Raw genomic sequence first — 26,960 nt, 5'->3', positions numbered from 1 at the left:
AAACACGAGTCTCAGCCGTGAATATGGATTGCTGCATTTGAAGCATACGTTCGGTGGTCGAGGCTTCTAGCACATGATATTTGCTGCTTTTCATAGTAGCTGAGAACACTAACACAACTGTAAAGCAAACAGACAATAATTAGAAGAGGTACGTTCTAGGGAAAACATGGAATATTTTAAAATTAGAGGACAGTAGGGGAACAGTCAGAGTGAGTAGCGAGCTGTGGAACGAGCAGATCAGGTTGAGTTATAAAACAAATGAAATGATCCGGGATCGAATTTGTTGTTGGCAAAAAAAAAAAACACACACACACACACATACACAAAACAATAGAGCTGTAATATTTATTTCGATGTGCTTTAAATTACTGCTAGACAAACGCCGATGGACACTGAAATAGGTGCAGTCGATTCGACGAATGCATGGAGAGATAACGAATTGTAGGTTTCGAAGTTGTGAATGGCGAACAATTATACCAGCGCCAACCACAGTCCGGTGTCTAGCATGCTTCCACTTTGACCCGGAGAATGGCGTCCATGGGTGTCCTTTTCCATGGGTGCCCACTGCCCATATCAGCTCTCTATTTAACAACAATATCAAACAACTGCTCTTTCATTGCATCTTAGTTTGAAAATCTATGTGTATGATAGCTTTCTCAGCGCACACTTATCGCACATAACAGGTACTGATTCATTTGCGCACTACTGAACCCAACCCTATAGATGCGCCAGCCCCTACACAGACATACAGTCAAAGTGACATTGAAAGAACACGTTGTATAGGTGCATGGCAGCTTCACAGAGGCTGCCATGCCCTGTGTTCATATACAGCATGGGAACACATCATGCACAATGAAACACTTACACTGAGAAAACGCAGAGGCGACAACAGTGATACGCCGTTCATGCCGTAAGAACAACATCGGCCCCCAACACAGATCAACACGGGGCCATTCGACAACCGACAACGTCACGCGGCAGTAGCACTGGCCCAGTCGGGAACCATGCGCGACCTCTGGCGTTTAGTGCGCGACTGACGGCTCTGACCCTGACCTCTGACCTTGAGGGGACGATCAGGCGGTCTGTGACCTCACTGTGACCTCTGACATGAGCACGCGAGCCGGCCGCTCAGGCAGGTCGGAAGCGGCACTGCCGCACGTGTTTGGTCATGTCTCGAAGGCAGAGGATGACGTCACACCCGTTCCGCGTGTACTCGCAGTGAACCGGGTGGAAGTCGCACATGCTCTCGTGGTGTGTCTTCTCTCGGAGGGGCACCAGCTCGGAGCAGCCCTGAAGACAGACAGAACGCGAGGAGTTATTAGCGAAGATGTCACCCCTAACTCACAGCGGAGACACGGCTCGAAAAGGCTAATTAATCTTATAGGTGTAGCAAACAGCAGCATCGTGTGCTCGGGTGGAAGGCGCATCATATCGAACTGCCTGTAGGGTAGACTGCACCGCACGACACCCGTGTGGTGCGGCGCAGCATCACACTGCGCGGCACCACTCGATAGTCGATACAAAAGCCAGACGAGCCGGGGACGGCAGCTCAATACCGTTGTTTGCTCGGATGCAGCCAGTGAATACGTTCACTGCCTTCCCATTTCCACTTGAGCAGCGAGGGCACTTCACGATCGCGCCAGTCGCCTGCGTGCGGCCTGTATTGGACGCGTGAATCGACCCGAGATCTACTGTTGGCACAGTGAAGGCAGCGGAGTGCAATACAAACACGCCTGAGGCTGCAGAGAAAAGCGGACATTTGCACATATAAAATTACTTTATAAGTTTACTTAAAAATTATAGCAGAGATGATTTAGCATACAAGGCAGTTAGCCAGGTAGCTCAGTGGCGTTGATTGTCTTGTGCAATTTCCGCAGAGCTTCCCCGGGCAATATTTCTGTTGCCAGCTGGCAGTGAGCCAGCGAAGGTCAAAGGACTGAGAGCGAGGCGACATTTTTGGAGACTGCTCGAGAATCACCGCTGAGACAGAAGCCACCACAGAACTGCCAGTCAACGAACATCCAGCGCCAATCGCTTCCCTCATTGAAACAGTTGTAAAGTTATTTTGTTCATTTGAAATATCACCTGATAAAAACCACCTGCACACGAACATTATCGTGGTCAGGAATCATCAATAGCTTTGCTTGCCAACGAATGCTAAGACATTGACCGAATTTGGTCTTCCTAGCCCCTAGGTACCCTCTCCTTACAACAGCAAAGTCACGTTTAGTAAATCGCATTCAAAAGGCATCATTGTCTTCCTTCTTTGTAGCTCCCTGATTCTCCTCGGGAGGTTTCCATGCATGGATAATATAATTAATTTTGATAACTGGGGTGTCACTATCCCCATTAATATCCTGATACACGGGTAACACATGAATTAGTTTCCATGGTTGTCAACTCAGAATACAAATGATGCACCCATCCTGGGCACAGCGTTACTAATTAATAGCCATTCTTAGCATACTCGCGCATTTATGACAATTCTGAAATAAGATAGAGATACCATTAGCTCTCATCACTTGCCTTTCACTGGGTGACCGTTGCTTATTATTTGTACGGACAAATAAGCACCATTTAGCCGGCATATCATTGGCCATTTAAACGATGCATTGCGCCATTTTAGCATGGGAAAGCTTGAATAGAGACGCTGACCTTTCATTATAATTGATGGCATTCTGGAACGTTTAGGCTATTCTATTACCTAAACAACGTGACTTTCATGATTGTTTTATCATCAAGACTTTCCAGAAAGGTATGCATATATCACCCTTCCAACGACCATCTTTTTGTGCGTCAGGAACATTTAGGAATCCGAAGCTCGGCCAATTTGCAGCAACATGTTTATGACCAGCTGTAATGGACTGGCATAATTTGTTCCGATAGCCCGAGCAAGAGCGCTGAGCTAAGAATTGAAAATATTCAAGGCAAACGAAATTCATCAAACACACAAAGATTCACGAATGCAGTAGTTAGTATGTAACAATCCATATGATCCATAAAGTATTGTTTTTCATTGTGTCAGAGTATAGTGCTCTTAGTTGAAATAACATATTGCAGAGCGAGCTTTTGTGATGATCAGCTCCGACAACACGCATTGCACAAAGCACGGCTGCCCCTGAAGGCTTCGATATCGAGTAGTCTCGCGCTGTAGGATACTGTGCCGCAACACACATGTGTCATGCGGTGCAGTCTACCCTACAGGCAGTTCGATATGATGTGCCTTCCGCCTGAACAGTGAACAGTGAATGCAGTACCGTGGCTCGTCTGATTTAGGAATACGTCCTGGATAAAATGGCTTTCTTCATTTGTATAAAATGAGTTTGAGGCATGGAAAATGGCTGACAGTCAATACTCATCATGGAAGTTCTGTAACTTGTGTGATTTGGTGCCCATCGGCGCCAGAATATGTCACGAACTCAACACCATTTTACACGTATGGAAAGCCCTGCCAGTCTCCTAATAGTTCATTGTCTACACGAGCCCTGCCTTTGACACTGCTTTGACGAGGTTTACCAAATGCACAATGTACTGTTGCTGGGCACGCCATCTAGATATCTGCACCGCGATATGCATAGCGTGATATGTTGTATGCATATGCACGAAGGAGAATGTTGACACGCGACCATCCATCAGTGTCAACATCCATTATGAAGGGGTGACGGAGGAGCAGGAGCACACCTGTGAATGGACGCAAATAGCCTGTTGGACTTTGGAGGAAAGTGATGAAAAATAACGCACGTTCCACGCTCTTCTATATCCAGTTACCGTCCACACCTCGCATCCGCTCCCAGCCCCGATCCCGATGCTCCGGTATCCCCAATTCCCATCACTCAATGCCCAATTCCCTGTCATAACTTTGCAGTCCCAAGCCCCTCAGCCCGGCCATCTCCATGTCCGTTTTCTCCTGCGCCCAGTCCCTATTCTCCACTCCCAAGCTCCCACCCCAGTCCTTTGTCCCCACTCCCCAGTTGTCAGTCCCCAGTCCCCTATCATCAGTGACAGGCACCGACCACCTATCTCCACCGACGGACTGCCTGCCTCTCTGTCCCGCCGGCTCTGCCACCGTTGTTGTTGGCCATGTCTGCCAAAGACGAGTCGTTTCACCGGTGATAGTCGCTTTCAAAATAAACTTCCCCCTCCCGTGAACGGCACTCGAGCGCAAAAGTGGCCGTTCGCAGCGAACAGAGCGGCCGCCGACAGCGCCCAGAGCACTGTCGACCTGCAGGAAACAGTCGCCCCGACCTGCAGAAAACAGTCGCCCATACTGCCGGGAAAAGTCGCCGGTGCTACAGAGAACACAGACGAGCGCTGGGTCGGACGTGCCGAGGAGGGGGAGGAGTAATGACAGTAGGTAACATGAGCTGCGGGGAGGCTTCAGACGCAGGGGGTCGGTTCACCACGGAACGAGAGGTCATCATGGTCCAGGGGGTCACCGGGTAACTGGCTGGCGCTCGTCAAGAATGTAAATTTGGGTCAGATGTTGTCATTTTGCAGACTAGCAGGAGAGCCAGCGAGGCTGGCCAGATAGTTGGCAGGTGTAAGGCCTGTAGAGTTACAAGATGCATGACGGAGCTTAGCTCGTTCAAGGTTGTGCCAAAGCGTCGTGTTCAGACTCATGACATGGATGGAAATATCTCAGTTAGCTCATCCACGTGTTCGATTATTAATTTACACGTGTCTAACAAGTGTACCCGTTTGTCAAAGTGTAGGTATATTTGCTAACGTTCAGTTTTAATATTTACAGGCAGCAACGTAAGCAAGCATCACCTCTCATAGCCCCGTCATCAAGAAGCGTCGCCTGACGACTCGACCTAACAACACACAACAAGACAAGAAAATTGACAAGATGTCACCGGTTACCGTATTAGGGCCGAGCCAAACCCGGAGGACCTGTCCAAGTTATGGCAGTAGGTACTCAAATTTACCAGGGTGGTGATTCTAAGGGCGCTCAATAAGCAAATGAAAATGCTGTGCTCTTCAGATAACCTTCGGTGTAACGACAAAGCGTTTAGCACATCATGTTCATTGAACTTATGTCTACACTGTGGCTTTTGGCATCTATTGGCACGTATCATAAGTCAGCCAACCCGACCTTGGGAGCTCACGCCTCTACCCAATCACTATTAAACAACATTTATGGTCCATGCGCTATAGAGCATTTCATCTTACGTAACGCCCTAATATATCCCCTCGTCCAATAAGTCTGTGTCCTGCAGGGCATGTTGTGAGACAGTTATCTATTGATGATCACACGTCTCGCACATCAAATTGACTCTTAAGGCGACGAAATTACTGCATGACCTTTCAAAGACGTTATTACTTTGACCTTTGCAGAGCCGATGGGCTATCCCCGTGGCAACCCATGCCATCATCCCCGAAAGTCACCGAGACACTTGCTATCGGCATTTTCTCCAATATTCCGTTGTTTAGTGCAGCCTTACCTTTTCCGCGTATCCGCAAGGGAATTTGACGAGCAGGCATATCTTCTCCATCATCAGGTTCGTCTGGTTTCCCACCAGCTGCTTGCAGAGTGGACAGACGCCCTTTACTTTGGGTCGACACTTTTCACAGAGTACGTGACCTTTCTTGCACTGCGGAATCGGCGGCCGCATATACTCGTGACACAACGGACACTCGAACAGTTTAATCAGTTTCTGATAGTCTACTGGAAAGTCGGGATACGGCGCACTGCGGGCCACGCCATTTTGCGACATCCCTGGCAGTCTCACGGGGCAGTCCTTCAAGTCACGTGACACGTGACGTCACGTCCGGACGCGTCAGCTGATTCCAGGTCACGGGCGTCAAGGTCACCGAAAGCCGAGCGTTGAGCTGCCTGCTGGTTAGAGCTCCCTCATCGTGGCCGTCTGCAAAAGATAAACAAGGCGAGGTCATGCAATATGCATGAAGCTCGTTTCACAAGCGAGTGATAATGGGTCCCCCGGACCTCACGAAAGACAGAGGCACATATGTCAGCGGGTGTTTAAAATGCTAATCCTAAACTGACGAATTTCACGGCCCTCTTTGTCAAGAAAGCTGGAGGTAGTGATTTCGCCTTGTTGAATGTCTGACCCACTACCCAGCAACTTTGTTATAAATTACTTCCAGGACACTCAGAGAGGCAGTCATACCGATTATATACGAGTTATATCAACGTTAATTATTACAGGTTTCCACAGAACCTCGGCTTATGAAGTGGAAATGTTTATTTATTAACGCTCAAAATAGCCCAACTAGGCAGACCATATGTCGCTATTGTGTCAATGTCAGGAACAAAGATATAATTCCATTTCATTTTAACGGTGAGTATTCCCGACTGAGTCAACTTGCGCAGCACGGCACCCAATGAGCTTTCGCACATCATACTTTCCAATGCAATGCTCTTATCATCTGTGACATACCAACCTATCCCGGATATACGAGGGGGTATCGAAAAGTTCTGATCATCACCATGAATTAGATGTGATAGAAATTTGATTTTTTTTTTTTACATGATGTTCATTACTTCTTCACAAGTCACCACACACGACCGCAAACTTATTGCATCGTTTCTTGAACTGCCTCAGGCGGTCATTGTAGAACCTTCGCACTGTCCCGTAAATCAGTGCTTCACCTCATCAATGACGTCATTTCTGTCCTTCAATCACCGGCCATACTGTGGATTTTTCATCTCCCGTAACAATCAAGAGTCAGTTAATACCCGGTCAGGTGAATTTGTTAGATACGGTAGGATTTAATGTCCACATCATGTTGTTTCTTCAATCGCAGCTCAGGACGAATGGGTGGGGGCACTGTCCGTGAGGATAAAACATATTTCTTGGGCTTTTTTTGCGGCGATTCTGCTTGAGGCCATCTCGCAATTTCTTCAAAAGTGTGCAGTAGCGCATGCTTATCATTATCCGACCATTATCAAGACAGTCGGTAATGACTATCCTACGCCAGATCCAGAACACTGAGAGCCATTGACTTTCCATATCGGCTTCTGCATCTTCGCCTTTTAAGAAGGGCAGATGTGCCGTGCTTAAACTTCTAGATCATCTTTTTGTCTCTGAATCATACACATAGACCCAGCATTCGTCACAAGTCATCAAATGATCAAAGATGTCTTCAATTTCCTAAAAAAGGCCTAGTTTTCGTTTCGAAAGGCCAAGACGAATTTTTCTCTGGAACAAAGTAGACACACGAACTTCTAAGCGGGCTGACTCCTTTATCGTCTGTAGTTCTTCGCTGATAATATTTTCAGACACTGCCAGCATTGAGACCTTTCTGTTGCACAATCATCTGAAAGGCCACACGACGATCTGTAAGGATGAGGTCCTCCACTTCCTTCACAGTCACCACCTTGTCAATCACTGGTAGTCACTCACTTCTTGACTCCCTTGCAAAGGCCATGCAACCAAGTTGAAAATTATTTCTTCATTTTCGGTAAGTGCATGAGATGGGCTTTCTTCGCCATAAACTAAGTTCACGTTCTTGATGTATTTTATCAGTGTGATACCGTTTCAAATGCATTAGTTGAATGACGGTTCGGTCCTCAGTGGGCCCAATGCTCATCTTTTTTACTTCTAAGTCTCTCCTACATAAGATAAAACCACTTCTCAGGATTTTCTTTGCGGGAACATTGTTCTTGAGAACCAAATATAATGCCTACCAAAAATCATCAAAATCGGTCTATATCTTCTATGTGATGATCAGAACTTTTCGATACCCCCTCGTATCTGACAGTTGTTAGTTTCGGTGTCGGAATAACTGTCGTCCTTGTGCAATATGTGGACTCAGTTGAAAACGAACATTTCACAGGCATTACGAATCAATGAAACTTTTCTCTCGAAATCCGAAACTAAAACTTTATTCGAATACCGATTAGTTACAACGGACCTCAGTCACCCTACCTGTGTCGCTCAGTCTCGTCCGACATGACCTATTTACCGTGAGACACCTCGTGCTGACATCCCAGTGATGCGGCACCGATAGAAGCGTCGATAACGCTATCGGTATACTGTCCAACACAAAACAATACTGTGGGACTGTCGGATAAGGCAGTGCCGTCGAACACGAAAACACTGGAGAAAGACACGGAAATGTCGGGTCTGTCAGGTGTCTAATGCTGTTGGCCACCGGTCAGACACGCCATTTACATTATTTGACAGGTGAACAATATACGGAGTGCGGTAACGACACTGAACACGGAGAGGCACAACAAACCTGGGCGCCATTGAAATTCCTGCCCCATTTGCGCGTCCTTCGGCCAGAGCGCGGAGGGCACCTACATGGCATATACGATCCACTAAAGGACGACGTGGATCCCATCAGAGTAGAGCGGAGAAAAAATTACGGCAATGGGCTAGTTGGTCGTCTATCGATTAGCGTCTGCTAGTATCACGCGGGGAATACTCAAGAAATGCTATAATGGAAAGGATGTGAACAATCGGCTCGTGCATTCATAGGTGTGATGAACGTAATGAGAACGCTATTCAGTCGCTTAGCAGAAGCCTGATCAGTGATCAATGATATTGATCCCTTCGTGTATGAAAGCTTCGATATCATTTTGGTATTCGTATATCATTTTTTGGGAGCTATAAGATATATGATATTCAAAGTTCATTCCGAACAACCGACGCCACCGTTGACCTGCCAGTCGGCCGGTCATCGTTTCTATGACAAACTGTGCCATCTCGAAGTGACAGTAAACAGTCAAAATAGCAGCACCAGTCAATAGAATGACACCGCAGGGGACAATCCCAGTCGTACAGATGACGGTAATAGTCCCTGATAGCAGCAGTCGGACCAATTGTTTCAGCGCTGAGTTTGAGGTTGCGATGGCAGCTCCCCAAAGTGTTTCAGGCAGGGTGACAGGGCAATCGTGGCTGATAGCTCGAGTCAGGGTGACACAACTTTATAGTTTTCCAGGCACGGTAAAACAGGCTGACAGTTTCCCAGCCGGTGCCCCTTGCCAGTATTCCAGCCGGTTTTGGGTGTGGGTGACAGTTTCCCAGCTTCAATCGTCTCGTCCAGTGTGGCAGCTCCGGATGTTGACAGTATCCTAGCCAGAAGCAGTTTCGGTGGTGTGGGTAACAGTCTTCCATCCAGTCCCAGTGACGGTCAGACTGCCGGGTGACTGTCCCACAGACAGGCAGGATTGGCTCAGAAGCCCCGCAGCGGGCGTCTACCATTGGCTTCAGCATTACCGCATCGGTATACTGGGTCACGGACAACACTGGGTGGAGAGTACTGGCTGTATGTGGCAGCACCGTTACAGGAAATTAGTTACTGGGTCACGGACAACACTGGGTGGAGAGCACTGGATGTAGGTATGCTTTTGTACCGTCACAGGAAGTATAGTTACTGGGTCACGGACAACACTGGGTGGGAAGCACTGGTTTTATGCATGTGAAAGTTCAGGAAAATAGTCACTGGGTTGGAGCTACAACCGTCCATTGAGCGTACAGTAGGTCTACTAAAAAAGTCCCCCGCTCCAGAGGCGGCCGCCCGGCCGAACCCCCGGATTCCAGCCCCGACTCTATTGCGCAGGCCGCGGCAGTGACACGGGTCAGGTCGCGGCGCCCGGCGAGTGGGTCAGTTGGCGGCGGCCGGCCGTGGAGTGAGGACGCCGCGTGTGGGGCGCAGAGATGCCGCAGTGCAGAGGAGGTGAAGATAGTGACTCTGCACGATGCGGGAAATGATGCCTTTGTGATCTGAATTAAACCCCTTCAGTGCATATCCTCCCTTGCCCCATTCCTATTTTATCATAATCCTTCAAAAATCCGTAATGACCACAGACCATTCAACGCAAGCAAGCAAACAAAACAACCGGTTTAGTGGCGACATCATCTCGGATAAAAGAGCGTTAGTGATGATTAGAATAGACTTAGCGCGGGGGCAAATCGAGGGGATGTATCACATACCGTGTATTTTATTCCCATCTAGCGAAATAAGATTGGGGGTCTTGTCCAACAAGTCAGCGGCCCTTCTAGACACAGATAAATGTTTTGATTTCGGTCGCATCGTTATCTGCAATAATTCGAAACGAGGTTTAACCCTCGCCGGCCGAGAAGAAGGGGTGGATGCCGCCGCCATGTATTTTTTTTGCGGTAGCTCAAAGCACACTGATGATAGAAGGCTGACATTTCATATGCCTCACATTTGATTCAAGCCGGATCATTTGACATCAACCACGTTTTCAAGTCAGGTCACTTAACCCGCGCGGGGCTGGGGGGGTAAATTTTACCCCCCCCCTCGCGAATTTTGGCAATATCTCAAAAACGGCGGCGCGCAGCGCCGTCAAACTTTCAGTACCTTTTCTTACATCAATTTGACACGTTCCCTGAACATTTGAGCGAAATCCGTCGGAAAATTTTGGAGAAATTGACGTTTTAGTGACGTCATGTTCGCCATTTTCGCCTAAAAAACGGCAAAATTTCAAACGCCGCTAACATCTTCATTTTTAAAGGAATCAAGACGTAACAAAAAAAGGTTATACGCCTTTCTACTTTGTCTATCAAATGGCTATCTCGGTTTTTTGAAAATTTTGGATTTTGGCCCAAATTTTTTCAAAAAACTGACTTTTTTGGGAAAATAGTTTTTAAATCCAAAATTTTGAGTGTATCAAAAAACCGGAATAAATGTCAGAGAAGTGGTCCATGTGCACCTACATACCAATTTTTAGAAGAATTGGTTCAAAAATGTGGGAGTTATTCAAAATTTTATGACGTCACGACACACAAAAAATTGAAAAATGAATTTTTTGGAAGTTCTAGACCTCGTACGGAAACAAAAATAGCACCATTCGATTCGCCGTGAAAAGCTGCATCAGATAGACACCTTTTTAGGCCTTAACAACCAACTTCAAAATTTGACCTCACTTGACCTGACCTCGACCTGAAATTCATCCAGAGGTGGTCCATATCACTTATTGAGTGTGCCTTTTGAATTCTATGAGTAAAATGACCCATAAAACATGTGTCGCACATGCCCTTTTCTATATTTTGTTTTTGGTGACCTGACCTGACCTGACCTGACCTTGACCTTGACCTCTGAATGATATTGTATGCAACGAACATTGTCTTGGTAGCCTAAAAACACGTTTTGGGCAATCAGTCTCAGTCCATGACTCCATTCTTCGGCAACTACGGTGCAAGGCCGATACTTGCAATTTGTACCCTTGACCTGACCTTGACCTTGACCTCAAACTTAAAATTAAGTACATGTTTTTAGTTGTTCGTGATGAGATCTTTCGATTGGCGTTCGAATTTTCCAAATCGGACCATTAGTTCGGGAGATAACAGGGGGGGGGGGGGCAAAATTTACCCCCCCCCCCCAGCCCCGCGCGTTCGGCTGGAGACCCCAGCCCCGCGCGGGTTAACTATGACGTCTTAACCCTCGCCGGCCGAGGGGGGGGGGCGGGTGCCGCCCCCATAGGTTTTTTTTCGCGATAGCTCCAAACACGCTGGCGATAGAGAGCTGAAACGTGGCATATTGACCCTTGATTCAAGCCGGATCTTTTGACACCAACCGCATTTTCGGGTCAGGTCAGGTCACTGACCTATGACGCAGAGCCTATTTTAAGGGAATTTGACTGGGGGGGGGGGGGGGGCAGCCTGGAAAATTGTCTTTAATAACCCATTAACCCTCGCCCGTATTGGTGTTTTCCAGCTGCGAACGTAACTATATGGGGGAGGGCCTTGGAACTTCCCCCCCCCCCTCCTTGCCGTTTCGCCCCTGATCGAGCTAGAGCTTCGCTGAAAAAAACGAGCGTGCTGCCCGTGATGAAAGGAAGCCGATGATACCCAATTTTAAGGTCCTTGGTCATCGGTTGACCTTCCAGGTCAGGTCAATGACCCAAAAGTCGGGAAAATCGAGACCTGTTAGAGCGTCGTAAAGGGTGGCTGCTATGTTTTTTTTTTTTTCGGGGTGCTGATCACGAATATCATGTTAGTTATGATCATAGATGATGTCTTCATGCATTTAGGCCAGGTCGGGTCAGGTCAGGTCAGGTCAACCAGTAAGGGCTTTGCCGGGTATTCGTAGTAGGTGGCAACCGCCTCTGACAGCTTCGTAACATGTTACGACGGCACCAAAACTACTTCGTAAACGGTCAAATGGCTGCTAAATTCGAATTCAGCTCCAAAAACTAGCCTAGAAACATATGAAACTCGAACATGTGAACCGAGGTCATCAAAGGTAAATGACCTGACCTGACCTTCCGGTGACCTTGACACCCACCCTAAGGCATGAGAGCAACATCATATCCCATGTTTGAACGTTTGAAACGACGAAAAGACAAGACTGCAAACGCGCGGCTAATGCGAGGCAACATACGTTGAATCGCGATCCCGGCCAAACATGGTGCCATGGTGCTAGTCCGTCGGTGCATCTGAAAGAACTGTGGTGCCCCTGACAAGCCTGAAGTTCCAACGACATGCCCGTGGTGCCCCTGACAGGCCCATGATGCCCTTGCGAGGCCGTTGGTGTCCCTGCTAGGCCGATGGCGCCGCTGCTAGGCCGCTGGTGCCCCTGGGCCCTGACAGGACTGTGGTGCTCCTGACAAGCCTGGAGTGTCCCCGACAGGCACGTTGTGCCACTAACAGGCCCAATGTGTCACTGCGAGGCCGGTGGTGCAACTGCCAGGCATGTGGTGTCCCTGCTAGGCCTTTGGTGCCCCTGACAGGCCTGTGGTGCCCCTGAAAGGACTGTGATGTCCCTTGGCCCTGACAAGCCTGAGGTGCCCCCGACAGGCCCGTGGTGTCGCTGACAGGTCCGTGGTGCCCTTGCTAGGCCTGTGGTGCCTCTGGCAGGCCTGTGGTGCCCCTGGCGGGCCTGTGGTGATACCCCTGACAGGCCCAAGGTGGTGCCCCTGCGACGCCGGTGGGGCCCCTGGCAGGTCTGTGGTGCCCCTGGCAGACCTATGGTGCTCTTGCTAGGTCGATGGTGCTCCCAACAGACCTGTGGTGCCCCTGACAGGCCGGTAGTGCCCCTGGCAGGCCTGTGGAGTCCCCGGGCCCCAAGGGGGCGGGGGGTCATGACCCATATGACCCACCCTTGGATCCACCACTGGTCATTACTTGCAGACTGACTCATTTGACATCCATTGCAAAACAAGTCACAGTAGTATGCTTGTCACCCTGTTCCAGTGTTCCATTTTTGGGAATTTTGGGTGGAAAATCACACCTAATGGGCAAAATATTTTCATCCCCAAAACCAGGTAAATTGGAATTCTTTCATCTTTGAAAAATGCTCAACTCATGCTCAACAATTAACAGCCAGATTAGCAGATATACCTAGCAGCGCCATATAGACAGAACTTACAGGTTTGCTACACTACATAATACATAATTTCCATGAAAAAAAGCTAAATCAAGGCACAAACCCAACAACTCACCCTGACCGACAACGAAAGAAAATAACCTTGCACACTTCCAGCTGTTAATAACAAATATGCGTTGAATGACCTTGATTACCTCAACTGTTTGTAAAAAAGGCTTGTGTTCTGAATAAATGCTCTTGGATATTAATAACAACTATGATTAGTGGTTTGCTGCCAATGCAAAACGGATGAGCCGCTGCTTGCGCAAATTAAACACTACCTCTGCAATTCGCTTTTGACTAAGTTACGCAGGATACGCCTACAAAATTTTCATCTTTGGACCCGCAGTCAGCTGGGCACACCCTGGCACACCCTAGGGATGAATTTAAAACTTGGTGGGCTCTAACTTTTTTCATTTACAAAATAGGGGTATGAGACAGATACCAACTTATTCTACATTCATTTCTGATCCTATTGTATCAATTTCACCACAAATTATGTCCGTCAATGGCTTCTAGAGGACTTTAAAGCTCGATGCGTCGGGCCTGGCAGAGGTCCAAGATGAGAAAAGCCACCCTGCGCACACCCTAGGGATGAATTTAAAACTCCGTGGGCTCTGGCTGGTTTCATATGTAAAATAATGTTTTGAGACCGATACCAATTTATTCTGCGTTTATTTCTGATCCTATCGCATCAATTTCGCCACAAATTATGTCCGTCAATGGCTTCTAGAGGACTTACAAGCTCGAGGCGTCGCGCCTGGTAGAGGTCCAAGATGAGAAAAGCCACCCTGGGCACACCCTAGGGATGAATCTAAAACTCCGCGGGCTCTGGCTGGTTTCATAGGCAAAATAATGTTTTGAGACCGATACTAATTTATTCTGCGTTCTTTTCTGATCATATTATATCAATTTCACCCAGGGGCGCGGGAACTACTTTCCGACTGGGGGGGCACACCACAATAGAGATTAACCTAGGGTACCCCCAAATCTAGTTTTCTCACCGGTTTTAGGCCACTTATTTTTCACCCCTCGGCTTTTTCAACAAAAAAAGAAAACATTTGCAAAAAAAAGTGTGGTATTCCGTCTCAAAGCTGTGGGGGCACCGCCCCCACGGCCCCAGAGTTGGGGGGGGGGGGGGCAAGCTGCCCCCACTGCCCCCCCGGCTCCCGCGCCTATGATTTCACCACAAATTATTTACGTTATTAGTTTTTAGATGTCTTTAAAACTCGAGGCGTCGGGTCGGGCAGGGGTTCGAGATGACTGACACGCCACCCTGGCACACCCTAGGGATGAATATGAAAGTCTGGGACTCTGACAGGTTTCATACGCGAAATGAGGTTATAAGACCGGTAATGATGTATTTTACGTTAATTTCTCATGCCTTTGCAATAATCTTACCGCCAATTATTCACTTCAATTAGTTTCTAGAGGTTTTTAAACACGAAGCGTTCGGCCGAGGGAAAGCCAAGATGAGTGAAAGGATACCTTGGCACACATCTAGGGATAAATTAAGATTCCCAGATTCCCAGGTATTCCCAGATCTGCCCAATACATGTTCTGAAGCTGGTAGATGGGATTAAGAAGGCCCTAGCTTTTTAATAAATTATCCCTCGCCCGTATAGGGGGGGGAGGGTCGAACGAACCACCCCCTCGTTTTTTTCGAGAATAACTCGCGTAAAAAGCGGCCGATCGCGACGAAACTTTCAGGACCCTCGAGTCAATTAATTGGACACCTACTCTGAAAATCTCATATTCCTGACCCAAATGACCTTTGACCTGTGACCTATTTCTTGAGGCCATGTTTGGCCGGAATCGCGATTCGGCGAGCCGCTAATGCGTTCCGTTCCGTTCACTCCCGTCCGTTCCGTTTCGGGTGTTCTGGTCAGTTGTGCTCTCGCTTTCCCTTCCGCTTGGGGTGGCCTGATCAGCGATGCCCTCCTTTCCGTTGCAGTTGCTCTGATCAGTGATCACTGATGCCCTCCGTTCTGTTGCGGGTGCTCTGATCACTGATCACTGATCATTGACGCTCTCACTAGCACTTACCACGTGACATGATACGAAGCTACCGCTCCGTTTCGGTGGCCGGCCATGAGGTCGGTGGCATCCTGTTATCATTTTTTTTTTTGCATCCCGTTCCGTTCCGATACGGATGCCCTGGTTACTGGTTAGTTGCACGCTTTTTATTGCGATGTTGCGTATTATGCTGCGCAGTGCACATCGTTCCGTTTGGGGTGCCCTAATCAGTGACCCTTTTTCTAGTCTCATGTAGTGCACCGTTCCTTTCGAAGAGTTGCGCTGAAATCGTTTCCATTTTCACTATGCGTAATGAGTACCGACTATCGCTGGCCGTTCCGGCGTTCGGGCCGGGAGATTTCCGGCGTATGTCATGCTGCATAGTGCGACTGCAATTGCATACTCAATACTGCGTCCCGTTCCGTATGCTCAGAGCAAAGGCACCATTTCCAGTATCATCCGGCCATTGTCATATCTGTTGAAAATGGAAAGCTCAAAGCTATACTGTGTACACTGTACGAATATTACCAGATCAGATGCGAACGAAAACTACATACTTATATTGCCGCATATTATCTCAAACATACAGTAATCTTGGAAGCGGTGCTGCCATATTGTAGGCGCAAAACGTCCCAGAGGCCAGAACACATGAGTTATACGGTTTCTGGTTTCATAGCGATCAGTTACGTCAACAAACTGCCCATCAGGGTATCATGATTACCTAAGATTTTCTGACAGTGTCACAGTGATGACCACGCCTCACGCATTACACAGTCTGAGTCAACTGCACTAAATCAATAATACAGGAACCGAATGATGCCCTTTGCAACGGCAATGACAGGTTCCTTCCCACTTCCTTTGCTTAAAAAAGAAAGAAAACTTCTCCACATGGCACTAGTACCAAAGCCTGCATATAGGGAGAGCTCTCACCCGCCCCTCCCCCACCCTCCTTAAGATATGACAATAGATTTCAACAGAATCATTGCATCTTCTGCTCTTTAGGAGAAATATACAGGCAGAAGGACCGTCCTGGATCCGTGCCAGTAAGCATGAGTAGGAACTTAGCAGATGCTGACGGTAATATCTGCTGTCTGCATCTGAAACGGAAAGGAAAGCATTGATTTAAGGTTAGGAGAAGGATGGCCACTGGACGTCATTCAATTAATGTGACAATGCATTTTGACTTGTGAGGAAAATGAAATCTCACTGGTTGAAGTAGGTATTCATTCTTTGCTGTATAAGAGACAAGGGTGATTCTTAATTCATTAGTCTCAATCAAACACAAATGTTGGTATAAAATGGGACGGATTTAGAAACACTTGGCGATCAGATGTTAAAGTTATAATTCTGCCGTAGATCATCCTTACCTATTTGCATCGTCTTTTTCGGTTAGTTTTGGTGGTCAGGAATGGTATGTTCTCTTATCAGCCAGCGTAGCGTTACGCATTTATTGCGAAAGTGATATAGGTTTTCACTTGTTTTTTTCTCATCCTAGATTTTTTGGTCATCATCGTCACACCCAACCAAAATCCTATTTTAGAACACTGCCCTGTTCCTTTCCCATTTTTATAGTGGGCAAATCTCGACAACTGGGATGGGGGGCAATTCTGTTGTGTGCGAGGGCATTTGCCCCCCCCCCCAGTTAACATGTTAGAATAGGCCCTGCTATGACGTCATAAGTACCTAAACCTCTGCACGGTCTTCAGATGTTGCAACTTCGCAACGCCCTCACTGCCAGAGGAGCTTTCACAGGGAAATGAAACCTGCAGGATCTAGTATCCATTACGAGTCCCACAACTTGTTTATCTCAGATTTTTCCTAAAAGTCATATGAGGTCAGGTCATTTAAGTCAATGACATGACAGGTCAGGTCATTATAAGTCATAATGACCTGTCAGGTCATTATAAGTCAATGGGGAAAATGAAAATTGCTATTCTGGCGCCGGGAATAATCTCCAACTATCTCAAGCACACAGAATCGTGATTTGATGCACTCCTTGCAAGGTTAGATGCGTCACTTTTGCAATGTTGACCTTGCGTGACGTCATTTATGACGTCATCAAGGTTAATATTAGTTTTTCGTCAATAACTCCCGATCAAATTGAGCTGGCGAGTCGGGAAAGCCACCAATGGACTCAGGAAGACCTGCCAAATCGAATGATATGCGACATGACCTCTTTCGACCAACTTCGTGACCTGGGGGTGCTGACCTGACCGTGACCTGGGGTCAACACCCTAATTTGACCTGACCCAAACAAAAAGTATATCATTCGACGCGCCTGACCGAGGCCAACACGATGCTGCCAAAATCTCGGCTCTGCAGCCGTTTATTGCGAAGTTATTCAACAAAAACTGGACCGTACCTTGGGGCACTTGAACTGACCTCAGAGGTCACCGGTTGACCTAGGACCTTAAAATCGGGTACCAATCTCTGCGTCTTGTAACGGCGCACACGCTCGTTTTTTCCGCGACGCGCTAGCTCCACCAGGGGCGAAACGGTGAGGGGGGTCGTACCCGCCCCCTCCCCCCCTCGGCCGGCGCGTATGTAGAAAACCAATAGGTCCGGCGAGGGTTAAGTAAACCTCTGCATGATTGTCTGTTATAAAATGATGCAAATCCGCAATGCACTTAGTGTCATATAAGCATAATGGGGAAATATGGAAACTGTTAATTTGCCGTCGGAAATGATCTGAAACTATACCTCAAGCACATGAAATCGTGACTTCCTACATTCTTGGCAAGGTCTAATGCTTCACTTTTGCATTGTTCACCTTGCGTGACGTCATTTATTACGTAACTAGGGTCATAGGAGTGCTTCGTCAATAACTCCCGATCAAAATGAGCTAGCCAGTCGGGACAGCCATCAATGGACTTGTAAGACTTGCCGAATCAAATGTTATGCAACATGTCCTCCTTTCAACAGCTTCGTGACCTGTGTTGCCCTAACATGACATTGACCTGAGGTAAACATCCTAAATTGCTTCACCTAAGCAAAAAAGCATATAAATCGACGCGTCTGAGAACAGAAAACACGATTGTATCGAAATGACGATAATGCGACCATTTTTACGAATCTATTTACCAAAAACCGGTCCAATGCCTTGGGGCCCTTGACCTGCACTAAGAGGTCACTGATATTTTAAAATGGGGTACCAGTTGCTGCGTCACCTAACGACGCAAGCGCTCGTTTTTTTTCGCGAGGCTCTAGCAGCTAGCTCAATTATAGGAGCTAAACATGGGGTTGGGGAATCGCTCCATTCTCACTCACTATTTGGCCGGGATAGTGTTTGCAATTATTGTTTAAATCTAGCATTTTAAGATTTCAAATGACCCATTTTCCCCTCCCAAGTCTTTCAATTCAAGGTCATAACACCAGGTCACGTCAAGTGACCTTACCTCAAGGAAAGTTCCTGTGCTCATCATATCTATACCGACTAACCGATCGCTTTAGAACTTTCAGCGATTTCAATGGGCAACAGAAAATGTATTTGAAACTTTTACTTTGCAAGTTTGACATTGTTGACAGAAAGGCCGGGTCAATTATGAGATCGCTCAAGTCAATGGGATAAAATTGAACTGCGGTTTTTTGGACGGAATGCATAATAAACACTCTGAAAACATGTGGTGCTTGATGGGATACAATACTGAATGAGAAAATTGTTTGTTTGTTGGGAGCCATCTTTTTCGGTCTGAAAAGGCCCTTGCAGAGCTATGACATTTAACTATGCTCTGGTGTAGTAATTGGGTTGTGCGAGCCAGCGACAGTGATCTGCAGAAGCGAGACTGTTCCCGTGGGACCAGATTGCCTTGTTGGGACGGTCCGGCCGTCTCCCAAACGGTCACCCGAAGAGGATTATGTGTCCTGGAATGGATCTGACATCAACTACAGGTTGGCTGGTGGAGTGACCTCCAGTCCAGAGAGGGAAGCATGAAGACTAGGGGCGATGCGGATTGGTTTTTCCTTAGGATAGCAAGGACGGAAGGAATCCAGCACCCTTGACCCTTCCTTATACTGAATGTATCTGTTAAATCTCCTTAGCGTTTTTTCTCGACATCGTCAAGGTGTCATTAATAAAAATGTGAAATCCGGCAGGATAAATTAAATATAGAAATTGTGGCCAACAGAACATTATCAGTTGCGTTCAACCACACACCCAGCTTACATACAAGCCATGTAATAATTATTTTTGATAGACATGCTTAAGTTATGAAATCATCTGAAGTGTTTGTGAAGTTCCACGATACGGATCAGATCTAATATCCTGCTATGCATCATGAGCATTTCTGGTCAGGCCATGTCTTTGAACATAGGCCAAATTTTTCAAATGACCTTTAAAGATCAACTTTTGATTCATTCGAAGCGTTTTGATAAGAGGAACACGAGGCTGGTAAAATTAATTTCATGTAAGTTTTAAGCTAAAAACTTTTACGTTATTGTGGAAAAACAATTGGTTTCCTCATAATACCGATGGTGGCAGTTGTTATTTATATGCTAAGCCGTTGACCTTAATTAAATCTGACAATATTATTCAGACATAGCGGTAAAAGAGCTGATTGTTGTGTTAGGTTAGGCTCTTCCATCGATTTCAGAGTGGGAAGGAAGGATGACGGGAATTAGGGGGAGACAGGGGCCGGGCGGGAGTCCTGGGCCTCATGCTCCGCTGGGGCCGAGCCCATCACGTGGGTTGGAGTGCCCTGACACATGGATAGCCTTGGGCGGTGTTTCACGGCCCCGCGCTGCAGCTGCGCTGCTGCATTGTTGCAGCGGTTGATATGAATTCGGCTCCACGCTAGCGTTGCGAGCTTCCGAGTCTGTTGATGCTTCCATGGAAATTGGAAACCCAATGCACCGGTGCGCGCAACGCACCCTGTCCAAGCAAAATTTTACCATCGATGATCTCTGGTGACATGACCTCTGGCTCTGACCCGATCTAAAATTGGCTGAAGTATTTTTTCTTCTTTTTGCTACTTTTGACGCTATTTTGAATACGACTTAAATGCCCAAATCTGAGTTTGTAGCCATGAACATCCACTGCCATTCTTTAACACCGGTTTCGCTGCGCTGAGCGGTGGCCGTCCCGTTTGTTGGATTCTACAGCTGGCTGGCGGAAAGCGTTACCGGCCGCCCGTCCACCGCCCGCGGGCCGGACCGAGCGGTCCCGCTGACCCTACCTGACCTGAGCCCGGCGTGATATGGGACGGGCAGACGGGGGTTCGGCTCAGCGAAGGCAGCGCCCACTGGTGCGGGGGACTTTTTTAATAGACCTACTGTACATACCAGATAAGTACACAGTGAAATGCTGCATGAAAAATACCATAATGGGAAATATGGCCGTGGAGTGTTGGGTGTCATGACTTTTTTGTATTTTCTGTCGTTCATTCATGCCTTTCAGGCTGCATTCCCATGTTTGCTACGCGGGTTGTTTATAAATATATCATCCTCTCGATGGCGGCACCTCTGGCGCCGTAACAGAGAAAGAGACCAGATACCTACGTGGCGCCGGGCCTCTGTCACCATTCCCGTGACGTGACGACCATCACCGTGACGGCGCTGGCGGGACACAGCGTGACGCGACGTGACGCGACGTGACAGGTCGCTGGCCCGTCTCCAGCCCACGGATTGATCAACGTTCGCGTTACCCCCCGCCCGGAGCTCAGAGGGCGCAGTCCAAGCAATTTGTGGCGTGGCTCCCCAGTGAGCCATCTGATATAGCTCAGACACGGGTCGGCTTTGATCGCTACAGAAACGCGGCGTCCGACAGCAATTAGTTGGACGTTTTCCGAGGCTGACGCAACAGGACAGAGTTTACTGACAGGAGGAACAGCTGGGTGGGTCGGAAACTAAATATAAATACCAACAATTAGCGTCTTGTCTGTACAGTAAAATTGCAGACTGCTGGGACGCCGACAGCAATAAGTCAGACGTCCGCACCTGGTTTCAATAATATGGCAACACCTGATTAAAGGTATGTCACTGTAGTTTTTGGTTTAATAAATTGAAAGCTTGAATACATATGTCACTGTATGAAATAAGATACCGGAAATGGCTTAAAAACACAATTATATAATGTGCACATACTCTTTTATATTCGTGAACATGTGCACATTTTACCCCATTGTGAAAGCCAGATGCCTCAAGCTGCATTTTTTTTTTTTTTTAAATATCGGCCACTTCCCGACCGATAGCAATTCGCTCCTGATATTGAGGCTTATCATAAACAAGAAATCATATTATGGCTAGAATCGGCGGCGAGCACGAGATCATCGTAGCCCAGTTTTTGGTTCGGGAAATTCGCTTCGAGATGAGGACTTTTATTTTGAAGTTTACAACAGGCAATATACTGGTGGTGACATTAAATTGACCATCCCACCTTAACATTAGTTTTGAGTTGAGATAGCCAAATTGGTGGCCATGGCCTGAAAATACCGATTTGGGCAGTCACAACATCGAAAAATGCTGTAATTCGGAGATATGGAATTTCAAACTTGCAGTTTTCGGATTCTATGGGGCTAATGCATTGGAATGCCCCCTTAGAATTTGTGACGTCAGCGCAGATCTGAAGATTTTAAATCTTTTACTAAAACGTTTGGTAGCACGCGGTGGTATATGCCGCTTTGCGCGCAACAAGTGCTGCACTTTCAAATAAAGTCACTAGGACGGTGAATATTTTTCGATGAAATTTGGTAGATATTCGTTTTCGTTCTTTCTGAACCGAGCGACATCACTTTCATGCCAATTCATTAACTTTTTTGAAGGTGGGAGGGTCCCTTTAACTTCGGAACGGTTAGCACGGACCGACACTGTGGTCGAGCAGCGTATAGTATCTCCACACCCTTATAGTGAGAGAACGACACACAGCGCATGCACTTGAGAAAGTGGGGATAACATTATTAGCCGAACAACAAACAGCATTAAATGACCTCATACAAATATTCCAAGACATGAGTCTATCTATGTTATGACAACTTAATCCAATTGAGGTTGAGTGCCCACATCGCTATTGCTTTCAATCCAATATCCAGTTTCACAGAAATACGGACGAATCGGGCGAGGGTCGATAAGGCTTGGTTGTGATTTGTTTGGTTATACCTCAACCGCTGGATGATGAGGGATCGATCGTCACCATAGCCATTCCACGAAGCCACGACCTAACACAAAGAGGTCAACCGATTATCGAGACACCAAAGCTCCTTTCAAATGCTAATGTGAGGCAAACTTCCAAAAGCTACGCACCGACCTAAGATGAAAGACTGTGAGCCGCCACAAGCGACCCCTTTGAAAGCCGCCTTTGGACAGCAAATCCACTAAATGTGAGTTAAGGCCGACCCACTGGGGACAGCGTGTTTCACACTGGGCCGAGCAGCCAAAGGGTCCGCAATACCACCAAATTACCGCCGTTCCCTGTTGACCTCGGGACTTGCCACGCCACAGTTAATGGCTGTCTGTGTCGGCCGAAATAGACGGACCCAGTTTGGCTGCCGCTGTCAGAGACGACATAGTGCCAACGGAATACGGAGAGGAGAGCGCTGTCGTCCCAACTGGGATCGTCCGCTCATGGCGCTGTCTCGGCGGCGACTTGAGACAAAGACACTCCACCTAACGACAGTGACAAGTGGACCTGAATATGCCGTCTGCGGAGATACGTCGCATTGGCAAGACACGAAAATGGATAAGTTTAAATATCTGATACCGGACCAGGATAGTGAACACGAAGATCAGTTTCTAAACTATGTAGCTTCGAATTATAAGTTATTAAATTGAGAGCGCCCCCAAGCTTTCAATTGTTACAAGCGTTACATATTTTCAAACAATGACCAAGTCTCAAGTCACAACTCAGGTGTCATTCTTGTGTACGTAAGCCGTATATCGTTTCCAAGTTTCAATCGAGCTCGACATAATGCATTTCGAAAACAAGCAAGCTACAGTGGAATTTCACACCTTGACCTAACTGTGATTCAGTTTTAACTAACCGCGATTGAGCCAATTCTCCACTCAAGTGAAGCCCTGCCACTACTTGTGCAAGCAATATTGCAATTTCCTTGCTTTTCTTTTACAGCGTTGTGCTCTACATCATAAACCACATACGAATTGAAACGCCATTTGTTCACACTCAGTGAGTGCTGGTAACCACCAATAAAACTTTTAATCAACGCAACTTGGCATATTGCAGTGGTTTTGGGGCGTGGGCGATGCCACGACGGAATCGTTTCCGTGAGCAAGTGGCAATTTTCACGGGCCGTTAACCAGCTGGTTCATGACCCATGGGTAATGCCACCCAGAGTCACTGTCGTGAGTGACGTGACCCTAGCGGCCACCTGACGGCCAGCAATACCGCGGGGGCTTTCTCGGAACCCGGTACTGATAAAGTTAGTGACGGCCCATGAACGATTGACCAAACTTGAGCCAACTGCTTTGGCCCAGCTATTGACCAAACACAAGTCAATAACGTTGTTGCATTCTGCAGGCATATCTGAGCATCTTCGAAATATCCAAAGCCGACTACACCGCACCCTGTATAATCTACTCGCGAGCGTATTGGCTGTATTGCGAGTGTATTGCGAGCGTACCTGTTGACCAAACTGAAACACTGAAATCTGAATACACCAGTCATATTTTCCATCAGGTTTTTAGGCAAGGCATGCCTAATAAACAAAACGCACCTAAAGCATGGTTTATGATCAAACCTACTTTAGCGCTCCATCCAGTCTTCTTTTATCGTGTTATCGGGTCACCATCACAGGACATGACAGATGACACGTGACAGCGGCCTCCTCTCGCTATCGGTGGGCGTCCCCTGGCGCACGTGCGTGCTGACACGCGCATCAAACAGCTGACAGCTATGAATGCGGGGCGCCCGCGCGTTTATCGGCTCACAAAATAACCGATAGTGGGTGTGCCCCAGTGAGAGCAAACATACTCGACCAGGTGGCCCAGATTGTCCATCGATAATAGAACTCGATAATCGATACCAAGTGGGTGGGTTTGTGCAAGCCGCATGGTCGATGGGTCCGGACAGATGGAAGGGTAACCTCAATGATTGCGTTCCAGCAGCCAGTTCTCCCATTTTTTAGGCAATTTTCATTTCATATTAACAGCTAGAATACAAATAAATTTGACTAGACTAAAAGAGCAAACTGCACAAATCTCAGTCATTCATCTCTACCACATCTTGAACATTGAGCATCACGAAGAAAATAGCTGGATATATAGAAATAGAAGAATAATTGGAAGTTAGAGAGATTGGTGAGCAGAGTGATTTGTAAGAGAAATAGTTAGAAAATAGTTAGAAGAGCTAGAAATACTGTTAGATGCACGCCATGTGGCCATGCACTACCCAGCTCCAGGTTCGATTGTTTTTCATTTACCTTGATTTAGTTCATTTGGACACGGAAGCGGACAATTTGTAACCGTCGTTCTTTGTATCACAAGGCCAATCCCTGGCGTGCCGCCGAAGCGAGTCTATAAGTATAAGCTTCTGTGTGTGCAGTGTAACTCAGGCGTATGCCTACATACCGCTGCAAGCCACACGACAGGAAGGCCATCATTCCACGCAGCTATTCATCCTCATTGGTGCTGTGTTTCATCTATTGCTTAGAATCACCTCATTAATCTTGAGACAGCGGATACACGTGTGTATGAATGTGCCAGCTTTGTACTATATTAAAACAAAGCACACATACACCTATATCGAGCATGTCTACATTGAAACTTGGCAGACAATTTATCAGAGATGTGCATAGAATAGCCGTACCTATCTGATGACAGCAACACCGGTCTCAAGACCGGTCCGGTCCGCGCACGTGAAACGCATGCCTTGCACCACCTACAACCGATGTCTACTGACTAACCGATCAATTGCGATATATCGCAATTGATCGGTTCTAATACATATAGTCGCATGTCTACATTGAAACTTGGCAGACAATTTATCAGAGATGTGCATAGAATAGCCGTACCTATCTGATGCCAGCAACACCGGTCTCAAGACCGGTCCGGTCCGCGCACGTGAAACGCATGCCTTGCACCACCTACAACCGATGTCTACTGACTATCGCAATTGATCGGTTCTAATAGATATAGTCGCATTTAAACTGCACGATACAATAAATTCCTGAGTCATGGGAGGGTATTGGAAAATACGTGAAAGACAAGCAACCCAATTAGGTCGTAATGGTTCCAGAAACGGTCCAGTTTGACAGAAAAGTAAGCATGATGCAGTTAGGTAGTTATCGAGTACTGAATTCGAAGTTTGCACCCATTCTCCCACAATATAAATTTGAGATTATACGAGCTATTGAACTTTACCGAAAAGGCGAAAATTAAGCACCGGCTTCCGGCAAAATCCTTTTTATCAATGCAGTTATAGACACGAGATCGGCATTTAATTCCTATTGACACACTTTCATATCTGCTTGTTCACTGTTTAAGGAATGCAGAAAAAATTGTTAAATGGTGCGCCGTGAAGCTCTCCGACTTTTTCATACGGCTTCCTTAATTGGTTAGGACTTAGGTACTTAGCGATACTTCGCGACAAGGCGAAGACAGTTTCAAGTGACCATCCTACCTTAACATTAGTTTTGAGTTGAGATAGCCAAATTGGAGTCCCTGGTCTGCACTTACCGGTGTGGGCACTGGGCAGTGGGCACTCACAACATCGAGAGCTGCTGCGAAGATATTTAATTTCAAACTTGCAGTTTTGAGATTCTAAGGGGCTAATGCATTTGAATGCCCCCTTAGAATTTGTGGCGTAAGCGGAGATCTAACGGTTTTTTAAATCTTATGCTAAAACCATTCCTAACACGTGGTGGTATATACTGCTTTGCGCGCAACGTCTGCCGCATTTTTAGGATGCCAAATCATTGCTTCCAAATGAAGTCGTAGGAACAGCGGAGGTCCCAAAAGTAAGCAAAAGTAAAAATATAATATCTTGAAAACCAGTAAATATTTTTCGGTAAAATTTGGTAGATATTCATTTTTGATCTTCCTGAGCCAAGCAATATCGCTTCTAGGCCAATTCATTAACTTTTTTGAAGGTGGGAGGGTCCCTTTAAAGGGTGGTCGACATGATGATCAACAACATAAATATTTTTTCAGGTCAGGTCAGAGATCCGCATAAAAGAGATCATCATTGTTTAAACTCCCCCAATTGCGTTTGGCGACAAATCAGTTCACAGGAACACTGCCACACAACGGAGAAATATTAAATATCATTAATGGTCTACACCACTTCGAAACCCCCAACAGTCATCCACTCACCAGTCTGTCGGAGGGCACCACCGACGCGACCGTCCCACCTCGGGTCCAGCGGGCAACTGGGGAGGGAGCTCTGCTGTCGGCGCATGCGCCCTGCGCCTCCCACCGTCGGCAACCGAACGGTCAAAGCCACGAGGGGGGCATCGCGCAGCCACACCACAAGTCCCAATCTTGCGATTGAAATGAAATAAAGTTCGAGGCGGGTTTCAGTGCAGCAGGCCTTTCATCTATATAGAGCGTTGTTGATATTGTTAGGTCCCATCGGTTGTTTGCCTATAAATAAACGCTTTGATCTATTGTGTCCTTCCATTTTCATTCTGCGATGTCCCTTTTTTCAATCATTTTTTTTTTTTTTACACTGCAGTTGCTTTGTCATCTCAGCCAGTGAA

General features: G+C 47.0%; 1 protein-coding gene across 1 annotated transcript; it reads right to left on the bottom strand.

Moving 5' to 3' along the window:
* Window positions 1-331: 331 nt before the first annotated feature.
* LOC122388241 (E3 ubiquitin-protein ligase SIAH1A-like) lies at window positions 332-26,647 on the bottom strand. The gene is made up of 3 exons (XM_043379128.1): window positions 26,575-26,647; window positions 5,445-5,867; window positions 332-1,290 (listed from the first exon to the last, which is right to left on the bottom strand). Exons 2-3 carry the CDS (start codon window positions 5,715-5,717, stop codon window positions 1,129-1,131), a joined length of 435 nt encoding a protein of 144 aa, XP_043235063.1. The 5' UTR covers window positions 5,718-5,867; window positions 26,575-26,647; the 3' UTR covers window positions 332-1,128.
* Window positions 26,648-26,960: the final 313 nt, after the last annotated feature.

The sequence above is a fragment of the Amphibalanus amphitrite genome, unplaced genomic scaffold (genome assembly GCF_019059575.1).
Source record: "Amphibalanus amphitrite isolate SeventyFive unplaced genomic scaffold, NRLGWU_Aamphi_draft 000314F_arrow, whole genome shotgun sequence".
NCBI classification, from domain to species: Eukaryota; Metazoa; Arthropoda; class Thecostraca; order Balanomorpha; family Balanidae; genus Amphibalanus; species Amphibalanus amphitrite.
The sequence above is the reverse complement of the archived record's forward strand: the minus strand, read 5'-3'. Positions and strand labels throughout refer to the sequence as shown.

Excerpts from the sequence above, each read along its gene's own strand:
- LOC122388241 (XM_043379128.1), bottom strand. The coding sequence starts at position 5,717 with ATGTCGCAAAATGGCGTGGCCCGCAGTGCGCCGTATCCCGACTTTCCA. Across the intron at positions 1,291-5,444 it reads CTTGCGGATACGCGGAAAAG|GGCTGCTCCGAGCTGGTGCC; the intron begins GTAAGGCTGCAC and ends GTCTGTCTTCAG.